Below are 11,610 nucleotides of genomic sequence, written 5' to 3'. Positions count from 1 at the left end.
CAAAATGTATCGTACCAAATGTACCAAAACTCTGCTAACAGTGCTGCTCTCAGTTATTGCACGCACAAGGTTTTCATGTGCTTCATGTGTTTCCCCAAGTGTGGACACTGACCGTATTTAAGTTGATCGTGTTATCAGTGGTTTTTATTCTAATTATTTTATTGATAGGCTATTGCCAATAGGCTACATATAATTACAGAGGTCCGGACCTCTGTGACCTCATAGCTGGTTACAACCATGCTTGTAACCACTCTGTGTTGAAGGAAAGTGTGTAAGTGTTTGGCCACACACAGTCTATTCCATTTATTCCTCATTGAAAAATCCACAATTAAAAATATGCAAATGTCTTTTAGTTTCACCACTGGACACAAGATGTCTCCTATGTCACTAAAAAAGTCCATTCTAGGTGTTTGTGCCCTGGAGGCTTCAAGTTCCCACATCACACTTGAGTACGTTTCTTACTGGACCCAAACTAGTTGTGATGTCATAAATTCTTCCAGAAAACAGCCTTCTAGTGTCAAACTCAAGTTACAATGGGAGATTAAGTGCTTAGTGTGTGTGCTAACTTTACTATGTATTGATTTTGTCTTCAGACCACCACCTAGCTTTGATGCATTTCACACAGCAGATATTACACATACGTTCGATACACATTACACATTACAGCATACACATTATTACACATTCATTTAGCTGAGGCTTTTATCCAATAAAGCTATATGTGTCAGAGGTCCACGCCTCTGGAGCAACGAGGGGTTGGTGTCTCGAACCCGGGTCTTATCCACTGTTCCATCACCACCCACAACAGCATTAATAGCTAGACATCATAATATCTCAAACTTGATCATTCCAAGGAAAATGTTGCTGTGCCTCACTTTGAGCTGCTGACAACAACTAAATGTGTGTGTGTGTGTGTGTCCAGTGGTAAATTTAAGCCTGTAACAATTAGGAAAAGATCAATAGTATTACAGTATCTCTCTCTCTCTCTCTCTCTCTCTCTCTCTCTCTCTCTCTCTCTCTCTCACACACACACACACACACACACATACATACACACACACCCCCACGCTTGGGAATAAAGGGCTCTAATCAATAGTTCTATGGTGCTAACAGAAAGCTTCCACTGCAGTTTAAAGGCTTATTGCGCACATGGATACACACACACACACACACACACACACACACACACACACACTCACACCCACAAAATCACTGTACACTCAACAACACAACTGTGAGCCAAATATTGAGTATTTCAACACACCCAAGGCACCTGAACTAATTTGAAAACCATTAAATGCAAAATCAATCGTGCTGATTCACTCCACAGGAATTCCTTTCATTGATTTTGCATTCACGTGACACATTACAACCACCCCTGTTATTATTGTCACCTGTTACTGTGCTGCTAAACTTTCAGTTCACACGTTCACTAATCAAAGGGTAAAATGCTCGTCTTCTTCTTCATCTTATTTGCTGGCATAAAATGAGCAACAGCGTCCTCTAAGTCTTTCATTTGGTGTCTGATTTGCTGCTATTTGCTGTTTAAGCTGCAGAACACATCCTATAACTAATCTAACCAGAACAAATACAGTGATGATAAGGTGCTGTAATCAGTCAGTCACTGTCTTCCTCTATCCCTTCACACTTTCTCTGCCCTCCCTCCCCCAATCTCTCATCATCAGTCTCCCCTTTTTTCTCCTCATATCCCTCTCTTCCTCCCCCTCAGTCAGCATTGAGTTTACATTTTCCTTCCAACAAGCTCTCGCCGGAATAAATATGAGAGGAGTGAAAACTAAACGGTAAGCAGGCGATAACGGAGCATCCACGGACGTGTGGGTGAAACAAAGTGAAAGAAACCACTCACGGCCATGAATGTACTTACTCTCTTTCTCACCCCCCATAAGAAAGTGTTGAAAGTAAAGTACATTTTAATTCCGTCCCTGTTTCCCCTGTCTCCCTTGCTTTCTCCTTCTCGGTGCCATATGCTCAAAGCTCCATCTCGGGCTCATTTGGAGCGCTCCACACACACACACACACACACACACACACACACACACACACAAACCAGCTCTATCAAAGCACAGGAACAGCTGGCTTGCTCGATATGGATGACTACTCGCCTGTCAACCAGTTTCACACACACACACACACACACACACACATATCAAGGCTGGTGTTTCTTGCTGTTTTGAAAATTAAGTGCATGAAAGATAGACAGAGGGGGGAGAGAGTGAGAGAGAGAGGAGAGAGAGAGGAGAGAGAGAGAGAGAACAGGATGGAGGAGTTTGGTATTGTCAGGTACATTTGACATTACAATTAGCTAAATGTGTGGATATTCACCAAGCTATCATTCGACAACACAATACACAGCGCTAGGCAATGGATAAGACAGAATTGCTGTTGTTGCAAACATGCACTCACAACATCAGAAGCACAGACAGCATGCTCAACGTTAACCCAACCAAATGCTCATGAATACAAGTTAGTAGGGCTGACCCCGAATAGTCGAAGATTCGATGCTTCGATGGGCGGAGCCTGATTTGACTGTCAATCACACAGTGGAGGCTTCGCAGCAAAACAAGGATCATGCCATTTTGGTGATATGGGGGTGCTCAACGTCTGATTTTACATAGAACTAACAGTTTTCTCCCAATAAGTTAATTTACAGCCTATTACAATATACATTTCAACGTTTAATGCTGTAAATAAACATGCAAAAAGAATCAATAAATGTTTTTAAAGTGTGTAAACATATCCAAAATTGTAACCCTAACCCTGGTTCATCAGTGCGCATGAGTAGGCGTAGCATGTATGTGTGTAGTGGCAGAAGAGGAACACTTGCTGAAGAGATGGAGCCCCAGCTTTACCGGTGTCGTGCCGAGTTGCCAGTGTAAACTGAATTAATAGAGACTGCAGCTCTGCAGATTATTGTGTATTATTGTGTTTATTTCTGCAGTATGAGATAACCATACACTTTAAAATTTAGCTTCTTCTTTTTCCCCTTTTTTCCCCTTACTTGTAAATCAACAGTGGATTGAGAAATAGAAAAGTGCTACTGCACTGCTCTCTATGGGTTAAAACTGTTAACAGTGTTGTACTTCTGACCACACCCCAATCAGTGATGTCACAGCAGACGCTTCAATCATCTGTCAAGAGAAAATCTATTGTCACATCGCTGATTGTGGTGTAGCCAAAAGTGCAACATACTGAAAGTCTCTACGCATGAAGACTCATTTATCACATTGTGACATTATCAAACATTACCTGTGACCCAATTGTAAATAATATGTGGTCTGTTACTGTTGGGATAATTTTAACTACTTATCAGTAAGTGTTCAGTACACCATTCATCGCTAAACAGTTTGTTATGGATAAGTCTGTCTCTTACCTCCCCTGCGTGGCTGAGACTCAGTTTTGGCAGTTTATTCTTCACATTCCCCGAGTTTCCTCCGTAGGCCTGACTGCTGTTAAATGTCTCTGTGGCCACTAGAGGGGGTTTAAGCTGGGGAGAGTCACTAGGCGCCTGGTCCTGGCCATCCATTGGTCGAACATACGCTGTGGGCTTCTGCTGCACTGCGATCGGCTTCCCTGATAGGCTACCAGGTGGGAAGGTGGGGGTAGTCAGTCCAGATGTGGGAGTGGTTAGACCAGGAGTAGGCGTTGTCAGAACTGATGTGGAAGCCAGCGGGGAGGAGGACATAGAGAGTTGAGAACCTGTCTCATTTTCAAACGGGGAGGATTTAAAATGTCCGCCATTTTCTGTGTTAGTGGAAGACTTAAAATGGCCACCGTCCATGGTGGAAGATCGGAAATTGCCACCATCTGTAGGAGAGAAGGAAAAAGGAGAAAAAAAAAAAACAGTTAAAAATCACCAAAGCAACACCTGTTATTGTAGAATACTGCTCGGCTCTGTGCTGTCAAAATCTAATGAAGGCTGAATGCCAAAATTCCCTCTCCCAGAAGGATGGAGCCAATCACAATCAAAGCAAATTATGTGTTGCTGGGTGATTTAGAAATCAACTAAAAGATGCGGTTTTCATCGGATGCAGATGTTAATTTTCATAAATCCTACCCAAACGGTGACAGAGTCTGTTTTTCACTGAAATTATTCATAAGCACTCATAGCTCCTGCAAATACAAGGTTGTTCCATGAATATCAAAATAAAAGAATGCCCATTTTTGTTGTGCGAATGGCAAGTTTAATCAAGAATGAATCTACACACACTAGCAATGGCAGATATTCCTGGAGGCACTTCAAACTATTCTTTATGAATGGTGGAGGGGACTTATTAAGTATTGTTGCTGTATTGTAATAATGGCTGTGTCTGAATTACTAGTACTTCATGTAGTATAAAAAGCTACAAAGTCCGCGTAGGGAGGAGGTTGTGGTGGACGATTGGGTCAAACAGGATTTTAAACCCAGCAGACCTGGGTTTGACACAAACAGCAGTCTCCCAGTGGAAGTGTTTCTGAAAGGCTCTCTAGCAGAAAGCCCTGCTTCCGGGATTTATTCTATGCTAAGCTAAGCTAACTGGCTGCTGCCTGTAGCTTTAAATTTAGCGAACAGGCCATTCCTCTGAAGCCTTTCTGTCGGACTCACCTGGGAGAGGAAGAGTTTTGGAGGGGTGCCTTCTCCGAGAAGAAGAGGAAGAGGATGAGGATGAGGAAGAGGAGGAAGAAGGGCTTGAGTCTCCTTTTAGACCGAGTTCATCTTTAAGTGAGCTAAACAGCTCTTCATGCCTTTGTTCCTCTAATAAAGACATTTTCCCTCTTCCACTGGGAGCAGCTGTAACCTGCCCCTGCCCGTTCTGTCCTAACCCCAGAGTGAGGCCTGTTCCTTGGGTACTTTGTCCATGGCCTGCCCTTGACCAATCCATGGAGCTTCGGGACTTTTTCGAATTCTGATGTGGGATCGTTGTGGCGCTTGATGACGATGTGGTCGAAGCAGGAGGTTGCATGGAAGTTAAAGATGAGGAAGATGCATTTCCCACCCTCTTGTCCCCACCTCCCTCAGCTCCTCCTCCTCCACCTGTTCCTCCTCTCTGGGCTTCGTTGAAAAGCTGGGACTCCATGGCGGGTCTCTCTGTCGTTGAAGTGGTCGGGGTCTGCAGGTTGTTGCTGCCTTTGGGGATTCCCACCAAGTGGCTCTGGTTAGAGTGGCTGGTTAATAGGTCTTTCATTTCTTCGTAGGAGCCCAGCGTGTTCTGGACACGACTGGCCAATGCGTCACCTTTATTAGTCTGGAAGGAGAAGAGGAAGAAAAAAAAGATCGGGGGGAGGGGGGGGGGGCAGGAGAGAGAAGAGTATTAATTAAGTCTTCAATTTTTCCATTTCACTAGGCTTGATGAAAAGCCCTCTTTATTCATCCAGAGAGGAACAGCGAGAGATGGATAGGGTGACCACTGACCAGACATCAGGACGAGATGATTAATTAAACACATGCCACACTTAAGAGGGTCCAGTCCAGGCTGGAGCAGTAAAATTAATGGAGCAGGAATCATTATTAGCCTGACCCCAGATTCTCAAGCAATCATCGCTTGGAGGACAGTGCGGGCCTTACTGATATATGACGGTATAGCACCTTCATCTGCTACGTGGTAATGCTCAGATGTTCCTCAGAATAGCTCAAAAGTACCTTCTGTGTCAGTCATTGATTGCTTCTTTAATGATGAAACTACATGATTTGATCATTTGGCATTTTTTAAAAGGACAATCAGCAGTGGGTTTGGTGGTTCTATATTTGGAACCAGATTCTTGCACAGAGATATGAAAGAGGGGGAAAAAGTGTTTTTTATCCAATTCCTTGACCTTTCTTTTCTACCTGAGCAACAAATTGTGAAGACACCATTAATCATGGGCCACGTCTGAATTATGCAAGATCTACAGGCTATAATTTAATCGTGGCATTTCATCATGAATTACAGACAAATGACGAACACTGGTAACACTGAATAAGATCAATATGAAAAGCGGCAACTTTTGTGGTTTGATCAATAGATTTTAGCCATAAAGTCAAGGCATTTGACACCCTGAACTCTGTCCTGGGGTAACATAAGGTGATTAGTCAAATAAAGCTACAATAGGCTAATATCTAATTTTCAAGACAGGGTGAAATTGCCTGTATTCTGAGAGGTTAATGAATTCATGAATAATGAATTTATGTTCATAGGAAGTAGGAGCTAAACTAAACTTAGCTAATATTTCTGGTAAGAGCATCAAGTTACATGTAACAATAATAAATAATCCCTTCACTGACTGTAGCGGAACTTAACAGCAATTATGCAGATGTGTGTGAAGCTGTCAGAGTCAATTTTCAAACTACATTTATTTTCACATGATTTGTAGATTCAAAGAAATGAACACAAAATGTGTCAGCTAAAGAACATGATCCATATGCCCTTTATTCTTGACATCTTTAGAAAGCATGTATCTTGGTTATGTGTCTGTGTGTGTTTTGTTTTCCCTATGCAAACAGCTTTGGTCGAATAACCGAATAATACTGTTGGAGGGGGGACGAAGAGGGCTTATTGCTGAGGAGGGAATTCTGAGTGTGTGTGTTTATCTATGTGTGCTTACAAGCTTACAAATTAGTATAACACTACCCTTGCATTTACTCTAATGGAGGGCAATGCAGGCATCATTTCATGGTAATTGTTATATTGCAATGTTGACATGCAGATGTTTAGCAGATATAATGTTTACCACTTTCACCATCATATTATAATGAGTTAGCATGCCTGTACCACATTTTATGCAAGTCTGGTTAGTGGATGTTCAGAGGTTGGTAGTAACAAGTTACATTTACTACGTTACACGTACTCAAGTAACTGTTTTGAGTAAACTGTACTGTGAGCAGTTTTAATGCATTACATGTTGATAACATCGTGCTACTTATTATTTATTTAGTATTTTCTTTTTATCTGTTAAGAGGTATTTAGCCAGCTAGTCCCAAGTCTGCTATTGCTTTGTTATCCTACCGCAGTCTATATGCATCTACATGACTCTGTTCAGAGCAGAATGGCTGAAGCTACAGCATGGTAGTATGGCTTTCAAATATATATTTGCAGATGAAAATTTTGTGCACAGTGCAGCGGGCTCCGGTTGTGATGTCAGAGAACCGCACTGACACTGAAGTGACAGAGAGCAGAGTCTGTTGTGCTAATGCTAATATGTTTTATAATAAATAGCTGCACACAGTATATCATGCTTCAGAACTACTACTCCTGCTTTCTGTCATAATTTAAATATTCAAGCTAACAGTGTACGAGCAGTATGCATTTAACTAGTCATGCTCATTGGTTTAGCCTGATGAAGAGAGTCCAAATTATGCACACACAAAAAGACAAACTACTTTTATTTTAGGTGGACGTGACTGATACATTGTTTCAACCACAGATGATCTTCCTCAGGTAAAAGTGAAGAAGTGAACACATCTGTATTTAATAGGCATTAAATTATGTAACATCACAGCATTATGATTATAATATTAATGTAGTATTTTGTAATCACACTTGAGAGCTACAGACTGGGAATGTCCTGGTGTGTGTGGCAGGTTATTTAATCAGGAGATGATTATTTATGTTGCTTCTTTACCTTTTTCTGAGACAGCCCATCAGTAGCTGAAAAATTATATCCACATCAAATAAAAGACTTGTGGAAGAACACCCAGTATTTTTTATTAACTTACTCGCTACTCAAGTAATTATTTTCAATAAATTGTACAGTAACTCTTTCACTCAAGTTGTTTTTTTGATGACCACTTTCACTTCTACTTGAGTACTTTTTTTTGATTAGTTGTACTTGTTTTAGTAACAGTATCAGTGCTTTTACTTGAGTGCACCTCTGTATATGTTGAAATATTTTACCGGGCAATCGGAAACAAATTTCTGTGGTAAATTTCAGGGCAATCAATCCAGTAGTTGTTGTTACAGTATTTTAGTCTGAACCAAAGTGGTTGCCTGACAAATATTTTCATTAAATGGATGCCACAGCACTAGCATGGCTAAAAGTTACTGAAACAATTACTGAATTATAAAAATAGATGCCAATCAATATTCTGTCTGACAACTAATTGATTAACTTGTTTCAGCTCTGGAGTAAAGCCCCTTTTGTATTTCATGGAATTACTTGGGGACTGGGTGATTTTAGTGATACAGCCCCCTCTATATAATAAATTTTATATTTAGTGCATTTGTGCAAGATAATGGTAGGTTGTGTTTCACTCAAATGTATGGGTCCAAATCCCAAGGATTATCTGGTGGCTGAGACATAACTCCTACTTTACCTCTCAGCGCTGATTTTATTAATCAACAAAATCAATAGCCAGATGAGTCTCTGATATTTGCACCAAACGTGCTTCTAAAGCTCTAACTAATCATTTCCTCTGCAACTTGCACAATTTTCTGCCTGGAAGAGCAGGAAAACACAACCTCAAATTACTGAGATGCCAATCTAGACGGGATCAGACCACTATGTATGACAAACTATGGTAGGTAATTTGTGGTTGAATTTTTACTTTATAGTTTGACGACATGGCAGATTTGCACAGGATTAAAAACAAAGACTGAAAGAATATCTCTGCAATTATTAAAAAATCATAAGTGAACTCTGGGTGATAGTACTGAATTTTATGACAGATCCTTGTGATGCCGTGGTCCACAAAAACCTTCACTCACACCTATGTGACTGGAAGCAACATTCATCTCTTCTACCATGTCTTTCTTCCGTTCACTGTATCCTTCATTTTTACACTCTAATAAAGCAGGAAAACTACGGAACGGCAAAGATTCAAGCCTTATTTACAAAAGATTCATACGAGAAAGGAGAGAATTGCTTTCAAATAATCTTAACAGATGTAATTTCTGTGTGTACATACACAAACACTACACACCGTGGCGAGCCAAAGTTAGCTGTGAATAAATTAGCCGATCTCTTCTCCATCTCGGGCTCATGAATAAAAGATCTGGTGGCTGAAGAGGAACAGAAAACACATTTACAGAGAGGCAAAATGGAAAACAGAAGAGAAGGAGAGGATGAATACCTATGTGTGTGTGTGTGTGTGTGTGTGTGTGTGTGTGTGTGTGTGTGTGTGTGTGAATAGATCATCCCAAATAGCTGCTAACAGCATAACGCTCTTTAACAGGATTAGAAGAGGGATTAGCTAATAGCTGACAGAGAGAATGAATACTGGCGAGAGGGAGAGGGAAAGACACAGAACTAGAGTGATGGACACATGATAAATATACAGGTACATGGTGAGAAAGATGGTAGACAAAAATGAAGAAGAGAGAGACCAGGAACAATAAAAGTTCTATAAATCCTATGGGATAATGAAAACTGGCTGATACACATCTCTAAAGGAGCAGTTCAGTAAGTTCAGGCAGCACTTAGACACAGAGAAAGTGCTGTGAGGTCGTAGAGGTCGTGGTAAATCCACTGAATTGAATGAAGTAAAGCAACAACCTCAGAAAAAAAAATGAAATTGTTAGTGTGGCAAATAAATCAGCAGAAGAAAGTAGCAAGGTGTGCCAAAGCCGTTTTTCACATTGAGCAGCAGCGAGAGATAAACTGGGGAAGTGCACGGAGGAAAAAGATTAGTTGGAAAGAGTTGGAATATGAAACAAGTAAACATGTTGTCCCCTATGAGTGATGCAGTCAGCCCTTTGGGCCAGTCACTTATGAGATGAATCATTGCTCCAAGTTTTATCTGAATTATTTTTACCTTTAATTATTGTTCTCTTGTTAAGTTAATCGCTGTAATAACTGAGGGATGTAGAAATCCTCTGCACAGCAGCAGACTTCAGGTGCTGGTATGTGAAAGAATACAAAATGAGAAAAGGGTTTGATACACACCAAAACTCAACTCTAGTCCCACTACTTTTTTATTTTTCTATTTCTTTTAGTAGTTATGGCATTTTTGGAAGTACTGAGCATGTGTTAATTCTCGGTGAGCTTGGATTACCTGTGAATTTATTGTATCTAAATTGTAACTGATAATAAACTATGTGTAATGAGAGAGGTGTCTATAGAAAGCCTAAGGGCCCGTGTCCACCAAAGCGTTTTTTTCAATTCATTCCAATGGGAGCGCTGCGTTTTTACTAGCTGGTAAAAACAGCAGGAGCGTGAGGAGGCGCTGAGCGTTTTTTTCCGGTCGCAAAATGTTCAACTTTGGGAAAAACGCTGTGCTCGTCACTGTCACTTTTTACAGTTTTCACAGTGCAGGAGGGGCGGGACAAAAACCGCACCGAGCACAACCGATCTTGAACGAAGCGATGTGCCTACTCGCCGAGGTGTGTCCTCGCCCGCAAAATCTCATCAACCCACTACGGACAGTCTGTGCTCTCATGTTTCAGCCTTCTCTTTATGCAGAGCAAAGGCCAGAGCAAGTAGGTCTACATACCTTGTGGTGACATTTTACATTCACATTTCAGCTGGTAAAAAACGCTTTGGTGGACACGGGCCCTAAGTCCCTCCCCTTCCGGTGGACCACCATGGGACCTTAGGGCCACTCAATGCCTTAAAACAGATGCTCAAGTGCACCATCCCCTCAAGATTCATATAAGACTCAACGAGCCCTTTAAACTTGTGGGGTCCAACATTTTGGTCCTTACAAAGCTGTCGGACCCCACAAGTATAGTGGCCTTACGGTTTTTGGACCCCACAAATATAGTAGAAGAACCCCCCCCACCCACACACACACAAACACACACACACACACACATCTTGACCTCACCTCAGCGCCATTAATTAGTTGGAAACAATTAGTTGGAGTATGGAGGCACATAGGACTAGATTCATTATCAGAACAACCTCTCTGCTGCCATCGTCCCCGAACCTCGAGCAGCGTCTTAGTGAAAAGCCTCTGTGTCCTCTGCGTTCAGACACAGCAGTTAAACACATTCTGTCAAGATTCAAAGCCAGTCTATCCCAAGGATATCCCACTTGGTGGCATAACCAAGTGTTGCAGTGTCTGGCAGTAGCAAATTCAAGTTAACAAACCAAAATCTATTTTATATACAGGGGCAGGAGAGTGGCCAGAGCGTTCATCCGAGATTAGTACACTTTTACCTAAAGAAGAAACAAAATGATGATCTCAAATACCATAGAACAGAACAGACCAGAACCTTATGCCCAAGGATATTACAGCACTGGCCTCAGGGGGAGAGCATGATTAAAAATGGTTACAATGGCCTATATTGCGGCGTATACCACTAAAACAAACAGACCAGACCCACCAAAACAACTAAAACGCCACAGCAGGCTGAAACATGAGGATTTACACTGAAGACGCGTCACGCTGAACCATCGTACATATTGAGTCTCTTTATTACGCTATTTCACATACATAGAAAACCAATCACTTACTTTGAGTGATGCATGTTGTAAGTAGTGCAAAAGGTACCTCAGAGACATCAGTGAAAGATGTTGACGACGATGGTAACGGTCAACAGAAAGTTCTTCCCCATGCTCACCCTGCAGCCATGATCAACCCAAGCTTCCTCACAGGTGAACACACACACACATTAATACAGACACCACGCCCCCGGTCACACCCACAGTAACTGATGACGTCACGATGCGCGTGCATGTACACTACAGTGCAAAGAA

At 41.5% G+C, this 11,610-nt stretch overlaps 1 protein-coding gene across 2 annotated transcripts in view; it reads right to left on the bottom strand.

The window, feature by feature from the left end:
* Positions 1-11,610, bottom strand: part of aff2 (AF4/FMR2 family, member 2) — a 206,142-nt gene that overhangs the window by 150,017 nt on the left and 44,515 nt on the right. For both annotated transcript variants that reach the window (XM_046029879.1, XM_046029880.1), the window contains exons 3-4: positions 4,604-5,243; positions 3,392-3,825 (exon numbers count right to left, since the gene is read on the bottom strand). In XM_046029879.1, coding sequence (XP_045885835.1) covers positions 3,392-3,825; positions 4,604-5,243 — 1,074 coding nt within the window. The remainder of the gene's footprint in view (positions 1-3,391; positions 3,826-4,603; positions 5,244-11,610) is intronic.

Source organism: Micropterus dolomieu, linkage group LG19 (genome assembly GCF_021292245.1).
Source record: "Micropterus dolomieu isolate WLL.071019.BEF.003 ecotype Adirondacks linkage group LG19, ASM2129224v1, whole genome shotgun sequence".
Lineage (NCBI taxonomy): Eukaryota > Metazoa > Chordata > Actinopteri > Centrarchiformes > Centrarchidae > Micropterus > Micropterus dolomieu.
The sequence above is the reverse complement of the archived record's forward strand: the minus strand, read 5'-3'. Positions and strand labels throughout refer to the sequence as shown.